Here is a 26,497-nt window from a genome sequence, read left to right as displayed (position 1 = left end):
TACTTACCTGGCATCATGGAGCCGACCAGCTAAATACTTATTTAGCACTAGCGTTGCTACCTGCATATAGTTACAGCTGGCTGTGCTCCGTTTTGCTCCGAGATTCAGACCTAGCCCCGGTAAATTGTAGACCTACTGTAGCTAACTACTACACTTCTGCTGTGCGGAAATCTCAGGAGATAACCAGTCGAAGGGCATACACAAATACAGGACAATTTCCCCAGAAATTACACCCTCTCTAGTTGTTATTTTTTTCCCACCCCTAAGGATCCGTCAATATTTGGACTACATAGACGCCGGTGTCAAAAGGTTCGTCTTGGTAGCGATTGTGTTGCTTCTATTGGGATTTACGTTCCGTTGCACGGTTAAGGCTTGAATGAAGTTTTTGTGGCAAAAAGTGCCTTGTGTGCACCAAGGGACCTCAGTGATAGTGTAATGTCACAACGTCAGCACACGTTGTCAACGATGCATAGATACAACGTGCATAGATACGACATTCTAGTATCGTGGTGTACTAGCAGCATCATACATTTAAGCAATTCAAGATTTGCAGGTACAATAAGTAATGTCACATTAATGTCAGATGGCTGAGCGGTTTGGGAATCGGGCTACCAATCAGAAGGTTGCCGGTTCGATTCCCAGCAGTGAGAAATTACGTTATGTCCCTGGGCAAGGCACTTCACCCTACTTGCCTCGGGGGAATGTCCCTGTTTTACTGCAAGTCGCTCTGGATAAGAGTGTCTGCTAAATGACTAAATGTAAATTAAATAATGTATTTAAACTCAAGCTTGTGTGGTGTGTCGCTGTCTTCAATGCCACAGCCTAAACTTAATGTCAATCTGTTTGTGAAAACGGCGAACATGCCAACAGATGAGGGGAAATTGTGTCTCGTTTTAGCTAATTTAATCCGTTCGACCTCATAATCTGTTTCCATATAGTTGAAACGTAGGCCTATATCTAGGAATGTGTGGACTCAGATATACATAACCCAACTGCAACCGACGCAAACACACCCCACAATTTCCCCAGAAATTGTACTCTCTCTAGTTGTAAAGGTAACTTTTGAAGAGCTGTATCATTTTACAAAATGTAGCTCTAAAAGGTGCAGATTTGTTCATGGGCCTATATTTGACTAGCCCATAAGTGTATATGTTCTGAGTTTAGCTGCTCAAAGTGGGAAGTGCACCAAAATGCTGACAAACAAAAAGCGTCAGCAGTGTGGGTGTGTAACTTGAGAATAAACAGTATAAGAGCAAGAGGGCAAGTTACCACCCGTAGATCACCTGTGGAATCACTGACTACGGGTTGTATTGCTGTTCATCAAGGGAATTAATTAGATAATGTATAACATGCATGTTTAACGATACATACTTATCTACTAATTTTACATTGGGTTTGTGAGGATTCAATTGTTTTCTTTTTACATGTAGCAAGTTCTCGTATTAGAGGAATTATTTAAATGGTTTTGTGTTTGTGCTTGTGTTCTTTGTTGAAGATTCAGAATGACCTTGGAGGATAATGTGTCCCTTGTTACAGTGTTTACTCTTTCAGGGTTAGAAGAGACCATGGACTACAGAGCCACACTCTTCTCTCTCACTCTACTGTGTTACTGTGTGATTATTCTGGTCAATGTTGCTCTGGTGGTCACCATCATCTTGGATGACAACTTGCATAAACCCATGTATATCTTTCTTTGCAATTTGTGCATCAATGGACTTATTGGTACAACAGGTTTCTATCCCAAGTTCCTGCTGGACCTGCTGTCTCCTCATCATGTCATCTCCTATGCAGGGTGCCTGGTTCAGGCTTTAGTAATATATTCTTCTGCCAACTATGATTTTTCTATTTTGGCAGTGATGGCATACGACAGGTATGTAGCAATATGTAAACCATTGGAATATCACTCTGTTATGACTTATAAGAGGGTTGCTCAGTTGGTGTCTTTTTCCTGGGTGTCCCCCTTATGTTGTTTCACTATGCTATCATTACTGGCATCCAGACAGAGATTATGTGGGTCCCACATAGAAAAACTCTACTGTGAGAACTGGTCTGTTGTTAAACTTTCTTGCTCTTCAATCACAGTAAACAATATAGCTGGATATGCTGTCATAATATTCTTTTTTGGACATGTAACTTTCATTGTATGTTCATATGTGTGCCTGGTCAGAACATGTTTGGGATCCATAGAGAACAGGGGGAAGTTTAGGCAGACCTGTGTACCACATTTACTGTCATTATTAAACATCACAATCGCTTTGCTTTTTGACGTAATGTATACACGATATGGTTCAAGAGATTTGCCACAAAGCCTTAAGAATTTCATGGCCATAGAGTTTTTAATAGTGCCTCCAATTCTAAACCCTGTTATTTATGGTCTTAAACTGGTTCAAATTAGAACCAGGATATTACGTTTGTGCACTAAAAATGACAGGATGAAAGGTTAAGCTTGCCTTGTAGTCCCATTAGTACTTTGGTGAATGTAATTTCAGAGTGCTGTCTACAACCACAGTCAATGTTGTATTATGTTTGTATATGTTTATATCACTGTCATTCTAATGATTATCAACAATGACTTAACTGGACAAAAATTATGTGGATGAATAAACCCCTGAACCAAATGATAGTCCTGCCAGTAATACATCTCCTTAAATGACTCAATAATCTCACAATAATTTACAATCAAGTTTAGGATGCTACATCTATAACTTTTCACAACTAGATGACTGTTAGACAGGCAATACCTGGTACCATCTCTGACACCTTTCCTCATTTCTGGTAAGGGAACGTGAGAGTGAATGTTTCTCTTCTAGAATTTGTGCCAGTCAACTGTAAACTCCACCCTGTGAGTGAGCTGTATTGATCAGAGATTTCTGAATAGTTTCCATGGGAACCACTGCTGCACCTAGTGCAGAACAGAGAATGACAAGACCTGGTTGGCCTTTCCAACCACAGAGCACTTCCCTTAATGGCAGCATCTCCCTCACTGTAGCAGTGGAGAAGGTGAGGTAGTTACAGTATTATAGAGCAAGCTAAAAAACAATCATTTCTGCTTGTTATGTTGGGATGTTTTTCCCTTAGTGATGTGAAACATGCCTGTTGTGTTCTGGTCAAATTGGCCCAATTGACAAGCTTTCTCTCTGAAAAAGTATGTACCGGTATATTTAATCTGATTGTCATAAGGTTACATATATGTGTCCATACAGGGCACACATAATACACAGTAAATAAATAAATTATTTTCATTCCATTTTGTATGTTCTATTTAACTTTTGTTCACCTGGTGTTCCCGATTCAAATTGACCAGTCATTAAAAATGAATGGGGGAGACTAATTTTAGTTTTAAAATGTAATTCAGGCACATGCCCATTTATCAGATGGACACACTTCCTCTCCCAGACCTCAAATCCATGTCATAAATGCACAATATGTTTCATCTGTGTATTTGTCCGTCAAAACAATCCATACATTATGCTTACTTACTAGAACTAGTTGTCATGTTCACAATACCTTAAATTGATAAAAAGATCAATCATAACATTAGTTGATATTATTATGGATTATAGAATCAACTAAAATGCAGGTGATCATTTTGGACAAGGAACACAGAGTTACGATAAGACAAACACAACAGAAGAGTTAAAATCATGTTACAGTGTCTAGATTGCTTAAGCATCTAAAACATGTGAAGACAATTCACATTTTCAGAACAGTTACTTTAACACGCATTGCTTACGGTAAAAGTGTATTCCAATATCATGAAAAGTATTTTAGCAATTGAGAAAAGCTGTAAATACAACACATTAAATAACTACCCAATCCAGCTTTCTAAATTAAGTTGATGAGTGTTGGATGATATCCTGTAGACTTTCTTTTGGAAGCAAATAAAGCTGTCTACTTTAACAAATTTAGACAGACAGATGGACGAGTGGATGGAATAGTTTTGTGATGATAATTGTCTGTCTCGGCTAATGTAGGTCACATAGATGGTGAAATGTTTATTATGGTTCTGAAAAAGATCTCAGCCAAGATGAAAACCAGACCTTCATCTTGAACTGTCTCCAGGATTAAACCTTTCTTTCAGATATCTTCGTCCAGCTAAAATGCTAGGTTTGGGATTATGGATATTTTAGGTTTGGGGTTAGGGTTATGTTGAGTTTGGGATTAGGGATGTTTTAGATTTAAGATTAGGGATAGGTTAGGTTTGGGGTTAAAGTTGTGTTGTTTTGTGATTTGTATTGTTATTTGACATATTTTTTGTATTTTATTGGTCATTGAATCCTCTGTCCATGCATCTTTCTCTAAAGCAAGCCATCTGGTTCGCTTGTATAGAATCAATAACAGACCCTTTCTTTAGCAGACTGAAACATTAACAACAGCATTGTTAACTACTGCAACTGTAACACACCCTTCTGCCATAAAAACTCTGCTATACCTCACTCCAGTTTGAGGAGGCTTTCAGGACACACCCCCTGGCCATTATAAAACCCTCTGCTCACCGGTCACACGAACACCTCAGCTGGAATTCTTCTTCAACATCTGGAAGTCACCTTTTTATTTGTCTGTCAGTTAGCCTGTCTGTCTGCCAGCTTGTCTGTCTGCCAGTCATTCAGCCTGTCTGTGTGAGGAGTTTAAGTGGCTCAGGTTTGGTGGTTTTGAGCTTTTTAACAGTTTAACCTCTGAGGTTCCAAGGTTCTGAGGATGGCCCTGTGGACCATGATAATCTCACTGGCACTTTTGCAGCTTGCTGTGACCGTCAGAGCACAGGGCATCGGTGAGTCTTTTAATCCATCCCTGCTTTTCTCTCCCAACCTGCTAGGTCACTAGAAGATTAGTGATGGCATGTTGGCATAACTTTTATTGTATTGAGGGTCTAATTGAAATAATTAATTATTTATAAATAATAATAGTTTGTGGAAGTAAATATACTGATTAACTTGAGGAAAATTTATTTAGAACTTGATTTATCTGGAAACCTCTAACCTTTCCACACAAACACATGTCCCTTTGTATTATCCCTGAAACTGGGTCATGGCAGTAACAGCAGCACAAGCAATGGTTGGTGTGTGTGTGTGTGTGTGTGTGTGTGTGTGTGTGTGTGTGTGTGTGTGTGTGTGTGTGTGTGAGAGAGAGAGTTTCATAAGGGAATTTGTTCCAATGGAAAAAAGTTTATTGTTGGCTTCTTTGTTGCTCCAATCTGCAACACAAACACACATAAATGCACACACACACACACACACAAACACTATAATACAAGCAGTAAAGCAGTCCCCCCATCCTGCCAGGGGGGCCTCACAGTACATTGCTAGTCACAGGCTTAAATGTACAGAGTGAAATGCCATGGATGGTGTGCTGACATTCCATTCTGTGAAATACACAGGAGGGTTTAGACCTACCAGTTAATTTTTCTCAGTCGCTTAGATACATTTCTCGAATCATCCATAACATTTGCAAAATAGTAAGTGCATTTCTCAAAACAATTCGTACAAACAGCACTACACAATGGATACCTTGCAAAAGCCAGTAGCTCTAAATCCTTAGTTAAAAGTCTCTCAAAAGTAAATGTTTATGTCAATCAACATCTCAGCACCATCAGAATGACAAGTCCTTGTGTCATTGTTCACAAACTGTCTCCCGTGTTCACAAACATCTTCAACACCTCTCTGGAGACATGCCATGTGCCAGCCGGTTTCAAGTCCTCCACCATCATCCCTGTGCCCAAAAAGCCGTGGCCAACTGGACTGAATGACTACAGACCCGTCACCCTGACCTCTGTGGTAAGTTTTTTGAGCGCCCTTTGCTGCGCCTTGTGCTGGCACACCTCAAATCCATCACAGACCCTCTTCTGGACCCCCTGCAGTTTGCCTACAGTGCAAACAGGTCTGTAGACAATGCAGTAAACATGGCCCTCCAATTCACCCTCCAGTACCTGGACTCTTCGAGATCCTATGCCAGGATCCTGTTTGTGGACTTCAGCTCTGCCTTCAATACCATCATCCCGGCTCTGCTGAAGGACAAGCCCTCCCAGCTGAACGTCTCTGACTCCACCTGCAGGTGGATCACAGACTTCCTGTCTGACAGGAAGCAGTGCGTGAAGCTGGCTCCCGGTCCATCAGCACTGGATCTCCTCAGGGCTGCGTCCTATCCCCTCTGCTCTTCTCCCTGTACACCAACAGCTGCACCTCCAGTCATCAGTCCGTCAAATTCCTGAAGTTTGCGGATGACACAACCATGAGTCTGACTACAGGTGGGAAGTTGACAACCTGGTGACCTTGTGCAGCCAGAACAACTTGGAGCTAAATGCTCTCAAGACAGTGGAGATGGTGGTGGACTTCAGGAAGAACCCAGCCCCACTCAGTCCCATCACCCTGTGCGACTCCCCAGTCAATACTATGGAGTCCATCCGCTTTCTGGGCACTATCCTCACATCAACTCACTCACCAACAAAAGCACAACAGAGGATATATTTAACTTACTTAAGTCCAACCTGCCAAAGACAATGATGATGCACTTCTACACAGCCATCATTGAGTCCAACCTCACCACCTCCATCACCATCTGGTACACTGCTGCCACTGCCAAACACAAGGGCAGACTGCAGTGTATCATCCGCACTGCTGAGAAGTTTACCCCTAGCCCTTGTGTCTACAAAGCAAGTAGTGTTATGCACTGATATCAAACGAAATTCATTTGAAATTCGCTGCTAATGGAGTTTAATTAAACTGTAGACATGCATTGAGTCCATTCAAGGCTAATCAAAGAAATGCTGGACTGTTGTGCAAATCAGCAATGTAACGTTAGCGTAGCAAACAAGCGATTTTTTTTAACTTTTCAATTAAGAACATGGTTGCAAATACATATGTACAGGACTGTGTACAGCACAAAACAAGACTGTCATCATTTCTTTACAATTATTTAAGCCGAAAACATTACATTTATGGAACTCTCTGGATGATCTGTCCGCCATTGTTGCAGGTAGCTCTGTATTAACATAGCCCTTGGTTTCAAGTAAGCTCCTGAGCTCACTTAGTTTTAAGGGGTGTACCCCTTGGTTTTAGTCCTAGCCCTCGATCAAAAAGAGTATTGGGACACCACTTACTGTCACGGGAACGCGCAAAACTAAGGGTTAGGGGTAGGGGTAAGACAGAGTATTGGGATTTGGCCGAAGTCTTTTGAGCGCTTCTGAGAGCTCGAGGACCTGCACACCTCTAAGTCCCTGAGGCGAGCAAGAAAGATTGTGGCTGACCCCTCCCACCCTGGACACACTCTGTTCCAGCCACTCCCCTGCATGTAATGACTTGAATTAACTAATACCTAAAGACTTTTTCACAGAGAACCAGTCCGATACATTTTGAACAAAATGACATAGCAAGTGATAATGTAGGAAACCGCAGACAGTTGTACAGTACATAATCTTTTGCATGACTGTACCAAAGAATTTACAATTTGTTAGAGAAATTGTTTTTATGATGTGCTCAAGTGACAAGATGATGTGAGGATAAATAGTTTAGAGAATTTCAATTGTGACCTGAGAAATGCACAAAAGAGAAAACTGAACACTGTTAGTTGACTCAGAACTGTCACTACTATCTGACTAATTGGTATGTGTATGTTTCTGTGTGTGTACGTGTGCATGTGTTCCTTGTTTAAGTCTATGATTTGCTGGCATCTCCTGACTGCCTGCCAGACCTTCTCCAAGGAGGTTTGAGGACCAAAGGACTGGATGAGGCTTTCCTCCTGTCCTCCTTCAAGCTCCACAACAAGGTTCCTGCCCAGCTTTACAGCATCAGCAACCCTACAGACTCCAGCAAGTACCTGGACCTCAGCGTTCAGGCCAAGCTCAACAAGGGTGAGCTCTCAAACACTCTTCTGTTGTTCAGACGTAAGACACAGAGGGCCTGTACTAACGCTTTTACGTCCACTTCAGGCGTATTTGTTTCGCAATTTGCGCATAAAAGCATTTCTAGGTATGTACAAACATGCCGTACTGAGGTAAAAGCGCAGACTGCCTGTCACGGGAACTGAAAATGGCAAATTGCGCTTTTCCGTGTCATGCATATGCAGTCACGGGAGGGTCAAAGGGAAAGTGGGAGTTTCGCATAAAGAGATGGGAGGGGATGCGTAAAGTGCGCCTAATAATGTATTCCGTGGTATGTAGAAAAACCGCCCGTGAAAGTGTGCCTCTATTTTGCGGTGAAAATTCTGCGCCTCTTAAAACCAGGCGTAAACCTGGATGCAGGCGAGTTCCCTTGCATATGCCTCCTGGTGAAATGACAGCAGTAGTCCGAGCAAGACGAAGACATTGGCCAAGGAAACGATGTGAAAGGATTTTTGCCACAAGGATCACACTTTTTCAGTTGAGTGAACACAAAATCATTACGCGTTACAGATTAAGCAGCCATGCAATATTACAGTTACTGGAATTTGTAATTTCGGTCCAGATTGCATTTGTTTGTGTCGGTGTAGAATTCCGGCCTTGTATAATATTTAAATTCGCTGTTACCTCATGAACAAGCACATCAATTTCGTTATCACTAAATCTTTGTTTTCGCTGTTTTGACTTTGGTGGCTGATCCTTGATAGAAAGAGAGAAGGCGGCCCATTCAATTGCGCGTTTAAATGCTCGCAATTTACGGTATAGTGGGCGGAGAAAGGCGCTGATTACCCGATGAACTGCAGGTTTCGTGAATACGACGTAAACTGAAGTATCACAGCATGCGCAATCTTCGGGTTGGCCATGGCGCTAATAACGCTACGTTTGCAAATGTACGTATATGAGGCCCCTAGTGTCTCATATCTCTCCTTTTGTCTCTTCTCCATCTCTCTCTCTTACATTCATTCTCTCATGCTCTCTCTCATGCTCTATTTCTCTCATGCTTTCTTTCCCTCTTTTTCTCTTTAACGCTCTCTCTCTTTCTCAGTCTCTGTCTGTCTCATCTCTATCCTCTTCCTCACTAACCCTTTCCTACCTCTCTTTCTCACCCTGCCCTCTCTCTCTAAACCTGTAATCCCTCTTCCTCAGTCACTGTGCGTTACATGAAGGCTGACGGTCGCTTTGGCACCACCAGTTTTAACCACGCCTCCCTGGCTGATGGGATGGAGCATCATGTGATGCTGCATGCCAGTGGGCTCAATCAGCACAGCCCCCCTCGCATTGCAGTGTACGTAGACTGCAGTCTGGTACACACGGTGGACGAACTACCTGCTGTGTTTGGGGCACTGCCACCTGGACCTAACAGGGTGGCACTTAGGACCCTGCAATCCACTGGACAGGTAAGATAATCAACAGACCAGGGGGTTATTCCAGGTAGCGGGATTAGTGAAAACTTTGAGTTGGTTGTCCCTGAAAAGAGGCATACTCCGGGTTTTCCTTTCCAGAAAGAGAGGTAGCGAAAACTTTTGGTCAGTGTCCATGGTAGCTTACTCTGTGAACCCAACCTACTCGCTAGCAGGTTTTCCATGACAAACTCTGCGTTTCAATATTGGACAAACCGAAATTAATTCTCCTATGGTTTGAAGGAATATGGGAAACTGAACAGTGTATTATAACATTAACTAAATAATGCCAATACCAATGGAATTACAGTTATTTGACTGGGTTAAATCAGAGCAAGAAGGGTCAAAGTAAGGTTAAATACAATAATCATTTAATCATATTGCAAATGAATGAAATAAATTACAAATGAAGGTTAACTCTTACTTACTCTACCATGATTATTGTAAAACAGAGATAGAAAGCAAGAGGTGAGGAAGGAGGAGTAGGACAAGCCAGAGCTGAGGAGAAGGTCTCAGGAGATCAAGAATCCACAGAACAATGCTTCTCAATTCCTTTTATACCCAAGAACAACCAATCACATCACAATCTTGAACCTTACTTATCAACATATGACTAGCAATGCTACAGTAAGTTACACAATGAGGTGTGAGAGCCATCAAGTTGAGACTCCATCCAGTAACTCCAGATTTTACCAAAGGAGAGGTGGGGGCAGGTTAACACTTAGCCTTACAAGATCAACCTTTATTCTTCTGCCCTAAGTACACCATCTCTTGGTCAAAATAGAAATTCAGCAAATAGAAATTCAACTATGAGTATTTATATAGGCTATTGTTCCTACAATTAACATCACCTGTGACCATGCACCCTCCTGTAACTGGTGTTCCAGCAAATCTATTTCAAGATCTATTTCAAGCCTTTATTCTTCTGCCCTAAGTAGGCCTACACCATCTCTTGGTCAGTTTTTGGCACTTTCTTCACGAGATGCAGTGAATGCAGTTTGTACAACTCATTTACTTACTCATTTACTATGATTACATTAAAGTTACATTACAGTTCCACATGCAGAAATCACCTGCCATTAAATGAACATCTTACTGTATACAGCATCCATGCTCTGTTCAACAGGATCAGAATGTGCACAATTTTTTTCTTTTCTTCTATTCATTATTCTCATAATTTCAGTGTGACTGACAATTCCACACAAGCCTGTAAATAAAAGTACATGGGGAGAGAACTACCAGTAGATACCATAAATAGGCTTTTCTGCATCCATTTCTGCGGCAGCAGTCAAGGTCTCTTCGTCCTCTTAATTGTCATCATTATCCTGTGATGAAAAGCATTCTGTTGGGGGTAACTGCTACTACAAGTTGAATAGGCACCAACTGATATTTACTTTGTTTCACAAAGTAGATAATAGAATAATAAATGAATAGATAGCTTTTATTGAAGCAGAGCTGGTAGCAGAGCCAAGCTCGATGATGGAGAAGGCTGGTAGCAGAGCCGAGCCTGGAGGGGTTGGTGGAGGCTGGTAGCAGAACCAGGCCTGGTGTCCGGGAATGGACTCGGGGTGTGGCGGAGAGTCCTAATGGGTCACGGCCGAGCAGCAGCTCAAGCAGATCCCCTGGGAAGCCTGGATAGATGACAGGGAGAAGCAGAGAAGAAAGGGAAGGGTGGGAGGGTGACCACAACATGCTAGCACAGGGACCAGAGGAATGGAAGATACTTTATACAGAACTCTTAATTGACCAAGGGGAGTTTGGTCGCATTCTTCCGTGCTTTACTGGGCTGATGCGTATTAGTTTTATTGGAGAAGGAGGAGTCTTGGTGTGCCACCTTCCTCCCGAACTTTAGTTAACCCTTTCAGGCCTAACTCCATATCATGTCAAATATGATTAAAACCAAGGTGACGTAGAGGCTACAATTACAAGCTTATAGGCCTCAGCAAAATATGCCTTACCTGTTCGTAGTATGTTTTTACACATTTACACATTTAGTCAGTTAGCAGACACTCTTATTCAGAGCGACTTACAGTAAGTACAGGGACATTCCCCCCGAGGCAAGTAGGGTGAAGTGCCTTGCCCAAGGACACAACATCATTTTGCATGGCCGGGAATCAAACCAGCAATCTTTTGATTACTAGCCCAATTCCCTAACCGCTCAGCCACCTGACCCCACTTGTTTTTGTTTTTAATATAACATTGAACATGCTATTTTATAAAGTCACGGTCACGGTTTCGGTTGCCTCATCCTGTTAGATCAGTGGTTCTCAAACTATGGCTATACCTCTCTAATGGTACGCAGAGGAATCTCAGAAATATTTAAATACCTTAACCATGATATCATTGAAATGTGATTTAAAAAAAGCGCTACTAACTGACTGTTCCCGGCAGGGCCGGGGTGGGTAATCGGGAGAATCGGGAGAGTTCCCGGTGGCCCGCTTCACTTTTGGGCCGGTGGGCCGCTTCACTTTTGGGCCGGTGGGCCGCTTCACTTTTGGGCCGGTCGAGGATTTTTTTTTGTTGTCACGTTAGTCTATCTTCTCTTAAAGTAGCCTACACACGTTCCGCATTCTGACACCTCAGCCTCTGCATGGGTTGTACCATGTGAGGGAGTTCTCCCCTCCCAAATAGAGTTGGTTGGGTCCATAGCCCATCTTTTCCAAAAAGTTTTCCCAGATCGGCTACCGTTAGCTGGGACGGGCGGCCCTACCGTAACGATACGCGTCAGGGAGGATGGATGGGAGCAGGGCCGGAGTGATGGCATCGCTAGACAAGGTTTTACAAATTGAAAAACTTCTGTTTATTTGACATAAAGCTCAAAAAACACTATTTTGCCGTCAAATAATGGCCAAACAATTTCAAGCCTTAACTGTAGAAATCCCTATCTTGCATCACATCAAACCCATACGTCCTAGGTTGGGGCAAAGCTCCTAATGTTTACAACGTCTGGCTCCGTGCCTGATTAACACTCGGAATGTTAAGCAGTCTCAAAAATGGTATCAATATAAAAAAAATACTACAATCCCTTTCTGTAATCATGATACCCCCCAGAAAGGTTTACTGCACCCCCAGCCAAAGCAGGCTGCATCCGGCCCTGTTTGGTATACAAAAAAAAGGGCCGGTCTTGGGCCTGAAACTCCCGGGTTGAAAAGTGGCCCCAGCGTAGTTTAGTGTAGTTTACACGTGCCTAGTTTCGTATGATTTGCCTCTCTCCAGTGTTGCCAACTCCTCAGTAAGGAAAGTAGCAGTGCTACGCGAGGTTTAGGCAGGAGGACTCAGTAGTGTTGTTACTTGATACTTTATTCCACACAATACAATACATTATTGTAATAATTGATTTGGCATATGGTTGTGGTCGCAGCGACTCCCTGCCTCACCCAACTGAGACACCGTCTCCTGAGACACTGTCTTGACATCCGGGCAGAGAGCAGCGAACGCATTCCCCCTGAGAAAGAAGAAAAAGAAGAACCAGACAAAGGGAGGAGGCCGGGGAGGCGGAGGCCGCAGGAGATCGAGAGCGTCTGTGTCGCACTAGCAATGCAAGTGCCGGGATCCCTGCTATATACCCCTCCCTATTAGGAAGGTGTGCCTTGACGCATGATGACGATTTGCTAGTGACACACTAGGTCTCGCGTCCCCCTGCTAACCAGCTCCGCTTGTTTCAGTCAGGAGGACTCAGTCGTGTTGTTACTTGATACTTAATTCCACACGATACAATACATTATTGTAATATTTGATTTGGCATATGGTTGTGCTCGCAGCGGCTCCCTGCCGCACCCAACTGAGACACCGTCTCCTGAGACACTGTCTCGACATCCGGGCAGAGAGCAGCGAACGCATTCCCCAACACAAACCACATGCCAGACGAGACAAATGTACGAGACTTCTGCGTGTATGTGGAGCCCATAAAGGTGCTAGGAAATGTGACTGATATGAGTGTTGTGTTCGCCATACTTACCCTCACAGGTGTGCTCATCAGATGCGTCACGAGCTGTATCTGTGTGTGTGTGAGTGACGTGAGTGAGTGAGAGTTGCTATGCTAACTGAAATAAATGTGGCTCAGAGCAGACAGTGCCCCTAAGCTTTATCTAGCCATGTTTATCCTACACAAGTGTAGCTCAGAGCAGACAGTGCTCCTAAGCTTTATCTGTTGTAAGCGAGCATCGTGTTGCACATGTTTGACCTAATAAAGTGTACCTCAGAGCAGACAGTGCCCCTAAGCTTTATCTAGCCATGCTTACTTTATGAGAGTGTAGCTCAGAGCAGACAGCGCTCCTAAGCTTAGCGTGATTGACCACAGTGTGGCTCAGAGCAGACAGTGCCCCTAAGCTTTATCTAGTCATGCATAACCTACGCAAGTGTAGCTCAGAGCAGACAGTGCCCCTAAGCTTTATCTAGCCATGGTTACCCTACATGAGTGTGACTCAGCAGACAGTGCTCCTAAGCCTTATCTATCGTGAATGAATGACCGTGAGCTGCATAGAGCTGTGTGTCGCCGTGCCACCGCACCGCATGGAGGTGCAATCCTGTATGTGAATAAGTGTCTGCAGCCATGCATAATCTAGTGTAGCTCGGTGCAGACAGTGCCCCTGAGCTTTATCTATTGGAATGAAGCGAGGCGCTGCCTCTCCCAACTGAGGCACTGCCTCTCCCATGCCTCAGTTGGGAGTATTAGTTCATATGTGACATACCTACAAGGTATTGGTTGACTACATGATCAACAATGCATAACATGAAGTGTAAATGTTATTAGGGGTTAGGGAGAGAGGAAGCCAGAGAGGAAGCCATCCTCCTCTGGCCTTCCAGAACATCACGGGCATTCAGTCTGATGTAACGTTGAACCATTGCCGATGACCAACGACCCATCACTTTCAGCGTCGCAGCCGAGACCACCTGAGACGCCGATGTAGCAGCACGGATTCGGAAAGAGTGTGCCGTGTATAATTTGGGGTCCAGACCACAGCGCCGGCACAGGATTCCAAGCCGGCCGGTGAACCAGTATCTTGACATGGCTTTCCCGGCGTCGGTGACGAACAGGGGCTCGCTCATTGCAGTGGATGAGAGGGGGCAGAAAGAGGAGTTAATCTGGGATATCACGACGGGAGACCCACACCACTTTTCACACACTTACTGTGTTTGAGGACCACCGTGTACATGCGTGAGTCTATATTTACATGACCAAGGGTGAGATCAAGCAAAGGTTCGAAACTGCTCGACCGACACGTGATTTCATCGCACCGTAGAAACCCATAAAAAGCCATGAGACACACGGTTTCCAACATGACATCCGTGGGTGTATTAAAGCAACCTGCCCACAATGTTGACACTAGGTGGTGCAATAAAGAAAGATTAATGGTGAGTCGCCTATCCTTGCTTTGAGGTCGCTCCTTCCGCAGTCCATTGAACAACAACCGAACTGATGGATTCCCCAACAGGCTCGGCACGGACGGGTCCAGACATCGAAGGTGAAACTGGATCCCGACTATAGCGGCCTTGATCGTTGATGGCTGGAACTTTCGGGAGGTGAAACAGTGAACGATCTATGCACATACAACAGGCAGGCTCACAGGATGGTAGGGCATACTGAGTGCACAGCAGAAGGTACAGAAATACACCCAAGCATAATCGTAGTATTTTAATGTACCAACCTCGGATGGCTGTCCGAGCACTGACTGCAAGTATGAAGAAATTTACAGTGAGGATACGTACATGACCCCTCATTAAAATACATTCACACAGGAGCGGACTCAGTAGTAGACACCTGGCGTTTGAAAGAACACTGCCCCGCACCACCACAACCACCTTGCACAACAGGCCCGTTACCACCCACCTTGAAAGCCACCGTGTGAGGGCAAAGCCCGGTAGAATGGGTGAAGGACCCGCACACAGAACAACACAGAGGACAAAGCCCAGTGAACGTGTGGCTGACCAGCTCCAGATCCAGCACGGACCAGTCCAAACGTTGATTGAAACGCTGAACGTGCAGGGCAGCCTTAGCGGAAAATCCTCTGTGGTATTCATAGAACAGGCCACCCCTGTACGACATTGCAAGGTCAGCGATGATAGCCAGATAGCTATCCAGTTCCATGCAAGGCGGTGAGAGAGGCTAAACAACTGTACTCTGAGAGACCTACAGTACGTGTCCACTACAGCATTTTTTTACGCTCTGCACCGCTTGCCTTCCCACAGTACACCACGCTTGGGGGCGTGGATGTTACTTTTACAGATACCACCTACCTAAGCATTGTTACAGACCATGTACACTCTTTCAAGGAAACGGTATTCCCTGATGGCAGTGACATCTTTCAGTAGGATAATGCGCCCTGCCGCAAAAATGGTTCAGGAATGGTTTGAGGAACACAATGAGTTCAAGGTGTTGACTTGGCATCCAAATTCCCCAGATCTCAATCGAGCATCTGTGGGATGTGCTGGAGAAACAAGTCTGATCCATGAAGGCCCCATATTGCAACATACAGGACTGAGCCTACATAAGTACATTATTGGGTGTGCTTTGCCTTCGGCAAGGGCACAACCTTTGTTCTCTCACATATATATTATTATTATTATTCTTTTTGCCCCCCTAAAACTCAGTCAATATTTGGCCTACATAGACAAAGTAGGTGTCAAAAGTTTCGTCTTGGTAGCGATTGAGTTGCTTCTATTGGAATTTACGTTCCGTTGCATGGTTTAGGCTGAAGTTAAGTTTTTGTGGCGAAAAGTGAAGCTAACGGTGGCTAATTTGCTAGCCACAGTCACTGACGTTACTAACGTCACTACGTCACTAACGTCACGAAAACACGCGTGACTACCTTTGGCAGAACATTCGTTTCGCATCTGTTAACTTGGGGGATAACTAGGCTAACTATAGCTTTACTGCAAGGCAGCTGCAGAAACGCCACAAGCAAAGAGGCCAGGGTGATAACTATTTACTCATTTTACTTTGTGATATGACACACAATTGTCATGTGTAATGTACAGTATAAGCTGATATTATTAAGGAAGTACATCTACTTTCGGAAACAGTAGTCTACTATTTCACTGAAGTATTAGCATCATGACATTAGCCTGTGTTGCCCGGGCAACACATACTACAGTGGTCTATGATGTAGCGTTATCTGTTTTCAATCGTTAAAATAAACATTCCTCACATATACATTTTCGTTGTAGGATTTATTTTGACATTAGTATGTATTCGTTTTGCCAAATGTATTCGTTTTGATTCAGCCTGTCAGCTGCCTCTTGCAGGGGAAATGAGAAGACATCATATTTCATTCTACACTTCACTCGTATTTTGAGTTGTAAATGAGCAGCAAAAAAAAGATGCTTTTAAATCTATGTAATCTTTATAAATAATAAGTAGGCCCGATGCATTTTTATATAAAATATACAGACCCCTGTGCAACCGACGCAAGCAAGCACACCCTACAATTTCCCCAGAAATTGTATCCTCTCTAGTTCATTTATTTTTTAATGATTGTGTTTACCGACCCTGTAATCGGCTCTTGCGGCCAAAGAAAAAAGAGTAAAGAGAGAATCGCGTCAACGGAAGTAGAAAATTCTTGATCGTCACGTGGTTCACATAGCCTCAAAGAGTTCCTTGAAGTTCTTAGTGGTCCATTTGAATAGCTTAAAAAAGAGAGACAGAACGGGATTTTTGGTAATTATTTGTAAATAAATGAATGAATTTTGTGTGTATGTAAATGTGTTTAAAATTCCTTGTTGTTCAAACTTACAATCTTTACATTATGTTCTTAACACCTTTTAGCAAATTGTATATTATGCTGAATTATTATAATTTCTACTGTATTGTAGCGCCTTGAGTGCAAGAAAATTATAAAAACTCTACCGCTCAATCTCCCTCCTTCTATCTGTGTTCTAGGATAAGCTGACTGACCTAAAGCTGGTGATTGAGGACACCATAGACAATGTGGCTACTCTTCAGGACTGCAGCTCCCAGCAGAGAGAGTCACTCCAGGTCCTGGGTAAGAACACTGGCAGAACAAAGCAGATTGTTTCCATTTGTCGACTTGAATGTGACCAAACTATGTTTCCCGCAGGCCTCCAGGGTAGACAGGACTCATCTCAGATTCTGGACCTTACCAAGATGATGTCAGAAATGAGAGACCTGCTCCTTCAGCAGGTAAAGCCACTCCCCCCTCAACATGCCCCTGACCATGCCCTCCCTCACTCATCTTGACCCCCCCCCCCCCCCCCCCCCCACTACATTTTCTTGTGTAGCCTCACTCTGTGGTCAAGGTTAGGTCTAATGGATGTGTTTACATGCTTGATCCATGGTGAAGATTAAGGAGACAGCCTTCCTGAGGAACACCATCTCTGAGTGTCTGGCCTGTGGTACGAAGATCTTTTTCTCTGGCACATTTATTCTTACGTAGATGGTGGGAGGTTTGTGAGAAGTGTGTGTGTTTGTTCAGGACTAGGGGGCAGTGAATCCTCAGGTACAGCAAGGTCAAAGTGCGCTCCAGGAACGTGCTTCCTGCAGACCATGTGCCTCCAGGCACAGGGAGGAGGGTTTGAGTGTGCCCCCTGCCCTGACGGGTACACAGGAGATGGGGTAAATTGCGATGACGTAGACGAGGTAGGTGTGTGTATGTTTGTGTGTCTATTTGTGTATACGGCACTATGCTCACACATCCTTGAAGACCTTTCCTTCTTCTTAACCTGTGTGTGTGTGTGCGCGTGTTTGTGTATTACAGTGCCAGTTTAACCCCTGCTTTCCTGGCGTGCGCTGTGTGAACACCGTGCCAGGGTTCCACTGTGAGAGGTGCCCTCTGGGATACACAGGACCAGAAATCAACGGAGTGGGGGTTGCCTATGCGCAGGCCAACAAACAGGTCCAGCACACGCCAACATGCTAACACACGCTAACCAGCGCTAACACACTCTCTCCAATGCTACGCTAACTCACGCTAACACACTTAATCCATGCAAACACTTGAAGAACACATATCTTAAATGTGTCTCTTACTTTGTCTGTTGTGTTCAGGTTTGTCAGGACATAGACGAGTGCCAGGGGCCACCAGACAACGGCGGGTGTACAGCAAACTCTTATTGCCACAACTCAGTGGTGAGAAGAACCACCATAAACCAGATAACCACAGCAGAAAAAAGTCCATACTGTCCTTTCTGAGTCAACAGGCCTGAGTTGTTTTTTGTTGCATCCCCCAGGGTTCGTACCGCTGTGGGGAATGTTTGAGTGGCTTCTCTGGGGACCAGGTGAGAGATTGCCGAGGGGAGAGGCTGTGTGCCAATGGCCTACCAAATCCCTGTGACACCAACGCAGAGTGTGTGGTAGAGAGAGATGGCAGCATCAGCTGCATGGTGAGAACACACTGGCAAACACACATGGTTGGAACAAATGACACAAGCAGACATGTCAGAACTACATACCAATCAGTACAATTTACTACTATAAATATTGTGTGTGTCAGTGTGGTATTGGGTGGGCAGGAAATGGCTACGTGTGTGGAAAAGACACAGACATTGATGATTATCCTGACAGCAAACTCCGGTGCAGGGACAACAAATGTGAAAAGGTAGAAATGCCCCGCTCTTTCTTCTCTCTCTTTTTTCTTTCCTACTCTCTCATCCAGTATGGCTCCATGTCCCCTCCCTCCCTTAAAGCACAGAAGCTAAGTGGTTTGTTATTTTCAGGACAACTGTGTGTTTGTCCCTAACTCTGGCCAAGAGGACGCAGACAGGGATGGGCTAGGAGACGCTTGTGACGATGACGCAGACAGCGATGGGATTGTTAACATAGATGTGAGAGACTGATACAGTGTTCTTTTGGTTACACCTTCACACACATTCATACTCACCTGTACACACTCACCATCACACTCACTTGTGCACATTTACCTTCACACTAACCTGTGCACACTCACATGTAGACACTCACCTGTGAACACTCACCTTCACACTCACCTTCAAACTCACCTGTACACACTCAACTTTACTCTCACCATCACACTCACCTGTACACAGTCACCTACACACTCTGATGTTTGTTTCTCTGCTAGGACAACTGCTGGCTGGTTCCTAACGTAGACCAGAAAAACAGTGATAAGGATCTCCATGGCGATGCATGCGACAACTGTGTTATAACAGACAACACAGACCAGAGAGACACAGACAAAGACGGGCTTGGAGATAAGTGCGATGACGACATGGATGGAGATGGTTTGTGTGTGTGTGTGTGTCTGTCTTTGTCTGTGTATGTCCAGTTTGACCTATTGGTAAGTCATTGCATCAGTTTCAGGAAATGGCATTATAAACTTTTTAGTGAAGTTGAAAGGTCAATGTGGACGTGCATTAGTGTTCAGAACCAGTCCCCAGAGTGTAAGCAGACCTGGAACTCAGACCTCAGACCTTTTCACAGCATTAGAGTGTCTGAGCCATGTATGTTTTAAACATCCCCCAGGTCTAGACTGTCTTTCATTCACATCCTCCAGTCATTACATCAACTGTTTTCCAGGAGCTGGGACAGCCTGCAACATCATTACATTTACAGTACCTGTAAAATTGTGAAATACTGTATTTAAATGTTCCCACTTTGGGAAGTTTGGAATTATCAGAACTGTTGTTTCATAAACTTTCCTCATGGCCTTTTCAGTTGCTAGATTGCCCTTTTAAAATAAATTGTGTGTGTGTGTGTGTGTGTGTGTCAAATCCTGTCTCTGCTCCTGATTGTTTGGATCTGTGAGCGCTTGGTCATGTCTGTCTCCAATTTAAAACATTTTTCCATGACCAGCTGGTGCCAAGAGCTAAGGGCCAGTGGAAACTATTCCACCTCTGGCTCACACAAACACTGCTGCCTGGGGAGATTAGGACATTGGATAAGGGGATGCACAGAACAAACTCACACCCACACTGGAAAAAAAAATCCATCTTTGAGTGTAGAGGAGTTTATTGCCAACTGAAGGAAGAAAACTGCATCTGCATTGCCCCTCTGTCTGTGTCTGAATGGTCCGTGGTCTCCTCAGGTCTGAAAAACATTCTTGATAACTGCCAGAGTGTGCCGAACACTGACCAGAAAGACAGAGATAATGACGGGGTGGGCGACGCCTGTGACAGCTGCCCCGATATGGTCAACCCCAACCAGGTAACACAACCACAACAACACCCAGCAAGCCAACAAAAGAGCCCCATATTGTTGCTCTCCAGCCAGCTGAGCAGCCCTGTCCTCCAAAGGGTGGTGGTATAATGTGGTGTGTGAGATGTGGTGGTATGTGTGGGGTGGTGTGTTTTGTGGTGTAGGGTGGGGTTGTGTGTGTGGGCTTGTCTGGTGTGGGGTGGTGTGTGTGGGCTAGTGGGGAGTGTGTGGGGTCACGTGGTGTGTGTGGTAAAAAGGTGTGGTGTATGTGTCTCTGTTTCTGCTCCTGCAGTCTGACGTGGATGACGACTTGGTGGGAGACACGTGTGACACCAACGTTGACAGGTACCAGTGATGAAATGAGTGAGGATCTAGATCTTAGGTTAGATCTTACGGTGATATTCATGAACCTATAGCATTCATCCTAACCTGCTGTTTTCTCCACCCAGTGATGGAGATGGACACCAAGATACCAAAGACAACTGTCCTACTGTCATCAACTCCTCTCAGCTGGACACTGATAAAGATGGAAAGGTATTAACTTTTATAACCCCAAATAATTCTGATCCTAGCTTTCCTCCAATGTTGTCCTGTCAAGCATTTATCTGTTTAAAGCAGTGGTTCTCAACCCTGGTCCCATGTTTCCCTGATCCAACACACCTGATTAAAATTAATGTTATCTAGCTCTGCAGAAGTCGGGAACTGACCATTAATTTGAATCAGGTGTGTTGAAGAAGGGAAACATTTATTGAGGAAACATCTGAGGACCAGGGTTGAGAACTAGTGGTTTTAAAGTTTGATTTGATTTTGTGCAGGGAGATGATTGTGATGATGACGATGACAATGATGGGGTACTGGATGATGTTGACAACTGCCGCCTGGTGGCAAACCCTGACCAGAAGAAAACTAAAAGTTAGTCAGACAGCAGTGTGTGCATGCATATGTGTGTGTGTGTGTGTTGGTGAACTTGTTCAAGTATTGTTGTGGGGTCTCCTCAAGAATAGTAAAACATGCTAAATGTTTACTTATTTTCTCCTACTTATTTACTTTTTTTCCTACTTTCCCTCCTTTTCTTGGTCCTCAAGACATAAAGCAAGTTCAAGTGCAAGTTAAAGGGGTTTAGGGTTAAGAATTACTATTTGGGTTAGAATTACAACAAGGGTTGGTGGATAGTTTTAGGGTAAGGGGTACGTAAAGGGGAAAGGAAAAACATGATTTTGAATGAGACTGAATTGTGAGCCCACAAAATAGCAATACATTTAGTCATTTACAAATACAAACAATCAATACAAACTTGTATGTGTGTGTGTGCTTGTGTTCTGCAGAAGACAGTAAGGTTGGGGATGCATGTGCTGGGGACTTCGACCGTGACAATGTGATTGACATGAAAGATAACTGTCCTGAAAATGCTGAGGTGGCACTGACGGACTTCCGAGCCTATCAGACGGTAGTATTGGACCCCGAGGGCGACGCACAGATTGACCCCAACTGGGTGGTTCTCAACCAGGTGACTTATTACCCTTGGGCTAGAGTTAAGCCAGGTGCACAGTGTACGATTCTGGCCACGATTTGGTCGAATTTTGAGAATACTAAAAGATTCCTATAATCCTAGGCCTAAATCTGTCATCTTTGATCGCTAAATTGACATGTTCCCCGACAACTGATTAATGGCCTTTACGATCCAATTATTCCTCTGATTAAATTGTCATTGGCATTGTCAGAAGATTTCAGGCAGTCCTGTAGTGTGGCTACTCCTACAACAATTGTGTCTTTAATTAATGCTGATTGAGTCTTCTTGCATGCATCCGTTTTTCATGTCTCGACTGTTGGAAAGTCTGACATTAATGACAACTGATCCTACAGTGTGACATGGCTTACAGTGGGGATCATGTTCGTACAGTCTGACAAGAAGTCACAAAGGACTATTAAAAACCAGCGAGTCAGGTGGCTGAGCGGTTAGGGAGTCGGGATAGTAATCTGAAGCTTACCGGTTCGATTCCTGGCTCTGCCCATGACGTTGTGTCCTTGGGCAAGGCACTTCAACCTACTTGCCTCGGGGAAATGTCCCTGTACCACTGTAAGTCGCTCTGGATAAGAGCGTCTGCTAAATGTAAATGTAAAAACCAAACAGTGTGCACCTGGCTTTAGACTTTTGTTGTCATTCTACATCAAAACAATCCCAAGTATGTGTGAGTGTTGTGACAACCACTGAGGAGGAATCGAGGTGAGCAGCACATAAATCAGGTTTCATGTGACACAGAGGGATGGTAAAGCACACCTGTGCATTTATTTTAGATGACCAAGCAGGTCTCAAAGAAAAAACCGCAGACCAAATTAACAACTTAAGTTCTTCTCAAAGGGCAAAATGTAACTGAAGTGCGTCCTCTCAAAGGGAAAGCCCTCACTCGGTGTCTCTTTTCTTACACCGGCAAGCCATTGGTCTCGGGGAGCACGCACAACACTAATAGTAATAGAGGTTATCCGCTTTGCCGAACTTCGGAGCTCACCTCTTTTTGCTCAGTCACCACGCCAGATGCTCCTTCACTGTTTGGAGCTGGCCCTTCTTATCTTACCTTGTCCTAAATATCCAATTTGCTGCAGGTGTGTCCACTCCTGCCTGACGGGCATAAGCAAAAGCCACATACAACACACCTGTGCTTTAGCACAGGGTGCGACCATGGGGCTGACTGGCCTGCTGTGGCTGATTCAGCCTTGGGTTACCACAGTGTGTGTTTGTGTTACAGTAATTGAGCTCTCTTCTCTCTATTCAGGGCATGGAGATAGTCCAGACCATGAACTCTGATCCTGGCCTAGCTGTAGGTAAGACCATGAACTCTGACCCCAGTCTAGCTTTATGTAAGACTACTTACTCTCACTACTGCAGACACAAGACTAAATCAAGTTAGTTAACGTATATGTAGGGTAGGATCAGGGTTGAGTGTAGTAAACGTGTGTGTAGGTAACCTGTGTAGATTAATTAGCTTTTGGTTCTCTCTCTGTTATAGTGTACAGATGTAATTGGTTGAGGTTAGCTTTTACTATCCCGCATCTTTTTCTAGGAAAAGTCATGCCTTCCATCATGGAGGAATGCAGGACAAACAAATTGGTCAGCATAGCAGTGCGCTAGCTGATTGCTCACAGTCAAGCATGACTCTTCACAATAAACATCTGGTTCACGATTCAGCATTATTTATGCTGCCCATAAGAGACTGAGATTATTTCCCCCCTATTAAGTCCTGATTGTCCGTACTAGCTACATTGGGTTGAGGTTTCGTCACGTGACCAGGTTACACGCTGTTTAATGGCGTGGACTTCGAGGGGACATTCCACGTCAACACGGTGACAGATGACGACTACGCCGGCTTCATCTTTGGCTACCAGGACTCGTCCTCCTTCTACGTGGTCATGTGGAAGCAGACAGAGCAGACTTACTGGCAGGCTGTCCCCTTCCGAGCCGTGGCTGAGCCAGGCATACAGCTGAAGGTGTGTGTGTGGAGGAGGGAGAGGTGTGTATATATAGAGGAGGGAGAGTGGTGTGTGTGTGTGGAGGTGGGAGATCAGTGTGTGTGGAGGAAGGAGAAGGCTCTGTGTGAGTGTGTCAGTATGTGTGTGTCGAGGAGCGAGAGGAGCAAGTGTATGTGTGTGGAGGAGGGAGAGAAGGGAGTGAGTTTGTGGAGGAGGGAGAAGGGTGTGTGTGGAGGAGGGCGAATAGTTTGTGTGCGTGTGTGTGTGGAGGAGGGAGAGGAGCGAGTGAGTGTGGAGGAAGAGGTCTGTGTGGAGGAGAAGGGTGTGTGTGGAGGGAGAAGAGGTGTGTATGTGTGGAGGAGGGAGAGGGGTGTGTGTGTGGAGGAGGGAGAGGGGTGTGTTTGTGGAGGACAGTCTGGACGAGGAAGGGGTATGTTGTACATGAAAAAGATCTCTCCTACCCACTGCCGCCCTCCTCTGTTTATGACACAAATCTCTTTTCTCTAGGCAGTGAAGTCTAAGACTGGCCCAGGTGAGTACCTTAGGAACTCTCTGTGGCACACAGGTGACACCAGCGATCAGGTGCGTCTCCTGTGGAAGGACCCCCGGAACGTGGGGTGGAAGGACAAGGTCTCCTACCGCTGGTATCTCCAGCATAGACCTCAGGTTGGATACATCCGGTAAGGCAAGCACACACACACACCAAATACTGTACACGCACAAGAACAAATGCACACACACACACCCCACACATGTGTGCACACAAGAACCAGCATGAGGGTCTGATGTGTGTTTGGACCAGGGCCCGGTTCTACGAGGGCTCAACCCTGGTGGCTGACTCTGGGGTGAGGATCGACACTAGCATGCGGGGGGGCCGACTGGGCGTGTTCTGCTTCTCTCAAGAAAATATAATCTGGTCCAATCTGAAGTACCGATGCAACGGTAAGGGACACCTAAGTCGATCAGTAGCCACAATCTATCTGCTCCTGCCTGGTGTACTGTAGGTTAGACTATAATAATAACAAATGTTTTGACTAGCAAACACTTTCATCCAAAGCAAATGTAGTACAGGTAGGGTGGGCGGTAGCCTATACCGGTATGAACGCGAATACAGGTATAGCGTTGTGCAATGATATGGATTTTGCCATATCATGGATATCACGATATATTAATAAGTAAAGTGTTTCTGTTTGGTATAACATATAAGTCAAATGATCAGACATCCCAACCTGCAGAGACTCATTTCAGGGAGGAGGCTTCGCACGTACCCCCCCCCCCCCCCCTCCCCCCCCGGGACGCAATCAAGACGCGCGATATGCACCTTTCTCTACCCGAAAATGGGGCCTCTTCTGTCGTTTGAAAATGGTTTGGTTTCAAGTTATCCGACATCGACCAACTAACAGTAGCCTACTCTGTAAGTTGTGTCGTCGAATTGTGCTAGCCAAAGGTGGAAACACTAGCAATATTTTTCACCACCTGAAAGCCATGCGCAAAAATGAATCTACCAGAATGCGTTTGACAAATCCAATGCCAGGTTGGTTAGAATTGTGAAATGTTTATTGTAGGCCAACAGAATCGAGTATTCAGCTATGTAATAATTGTTTATAGCTAGAGCTAACTCACTACAAATATTTAACAGTTTTCTTGCGATCCCATAAACGTAGGCTACTGTTGAACGCGTAGGCTACTGAGAAGTCGCTCTTCCGAGGCAATTAAACACTGCATAAACACTGCATAATTTGGAAAATTCAACTCAGGTGACACACCGGAGTTACCCAATCCAAATCCGTCCGAGTGCGGTAGATTAGCCGCTGCAGTGCGGATTGCATTGTCATGACATTTTAAGAATAACTAATATATACCGATACCGTTAGTGCTTACGAATTATACCGTGATAAACATTTTAGGCCATACCGCCCAGCCCTAAGTACAGGGTAGGATTTGAACCTGCAATCTCTTTGATCACAAGTGCTCTAACCGCCAAGGTATGCTCTCCCCCACTATAAAACCAGTCTGACATGGTGAATGTGTCTGGGTGTGGAAATGAGCTTCTGTGTCTCTTGTACACTCTCCAGACACCATACCTGTTGACTATCAGGAGTTCAGCGCGCAGCACTCCTACGAACAGTGAACAACTCCGGAGATGAGGAGAGGAAGAAGATATGTGAAAGGATGGTGTACTGAGAACGGAAAGTAGGATACTGAAATGGGAATACAAAAGCAGCTTTAAGTGGGAGAGAAAGTTTTTTTTGACAAAGGGTCGTCTTTGAATTTAATCTATAGTATTATACCTTTGTACTGTTGGTGGTTACTGTTGTTTGAGGGTGGTGAGAGAGGGGGAGGGGGGAGCCTGACGGAGACAGTTCATTAAGGCTTCCAGTCACACACGTTAACATATAGAATATCACTCTGCCATGCACTTTCTAATGGAAGAGCATATTTCTCATTCCTGATTAACTGTACAATTGAAATCAACAATCACATTTTCTGCTAACTGTAGAGGTACCTGTTCTTTAATATCTACATTGTGTATATGTCATGATATAACTCTAACCCTATCATCCATGTTGCTTAGTTTGCTGATGATAAAGATGTTGAGCATTTGGAGAGTGTGTGTTCATCTTTTTGGTGGCGTAGCTGGCTAAAGCA

The 26,497-nt window shown here is 44.5% G+C and overlaps 2 protein-coding genes across 2 annotated transcripts; both read left to right on the top strand.

Moving 5' to 3' along the window:
- Positions 1-1,502: 1,502 nt before the first annotated feature.
- LOC136932852 (olfactory receptor 1D2-like) lies at positions 1,503-2,444 on the top strand. Its single transcript, XM_067228146.1, has one exon. It carries the CDS (start codon positions 1,503-1,505, stop codon positions 2,442-2,444), a length of 942 nt encoding a protein of 313 aa, XP_067084247.1.
- Positions 2,445-4,698: 2,254 nt separating this feature from the next.
- Positions 4,699-26,440, top strand: thbs4a (thrombospondin 4a). Its single transcript, XM_067227572.1, has 23 exons — positions 4,699-4,771; positions 7,649-7,846; positions 9,020-9,270; positions 17,153-17,255; positions 17,331-17,413; positions 17,574-17,625; positions 17,706-17,869; positions 17,988-18,125; positions 18,278-18,358; positions 18,460-18,612; positions 18,723-18,827; positions 18,946-19,053; positions 19,311-19,470; positions 20,274-20,392; positions 20,676-20,728; positions 20,833-20,917; positions 21,199-21,295; positions 21,712-21,890; positions 23,155-23,203; positions 23,670-23,866; positions 24,356-24,528; positions 24,651-24,790; positions 25,924-26,440. Exons 1-23 carry the CDS (start codon positions 4,699-4,701, stop codon positions 25,977-25,979), a joined length of 2,817 nt encoding a protein of 938 aa, XP_067083673.1. The 3' UTR covers positions 25,980-26,440.
- Positions 26,441-26,497: the final 57 nt, after the last annotated feature.

The sequence above is a fragment of the Osmerus mordax genome, chromosome 24 (genome assembly GCF_038355195.1).
Source record: "Osmerus mordax isolate fOsmMor3 chromosome 24, fOsmMor3.pri, whole genome shotgun sequence".
Taxonomy (NCBI): Eukaryota; Metazoa; Chordata; class Actinopteri; order Osmeriformes; family Osmeridae; genus Osmerus; species Osmerus mordax.
This window is presented reverse-complemented; position numbering and strand designations above follow the sequence as displayed.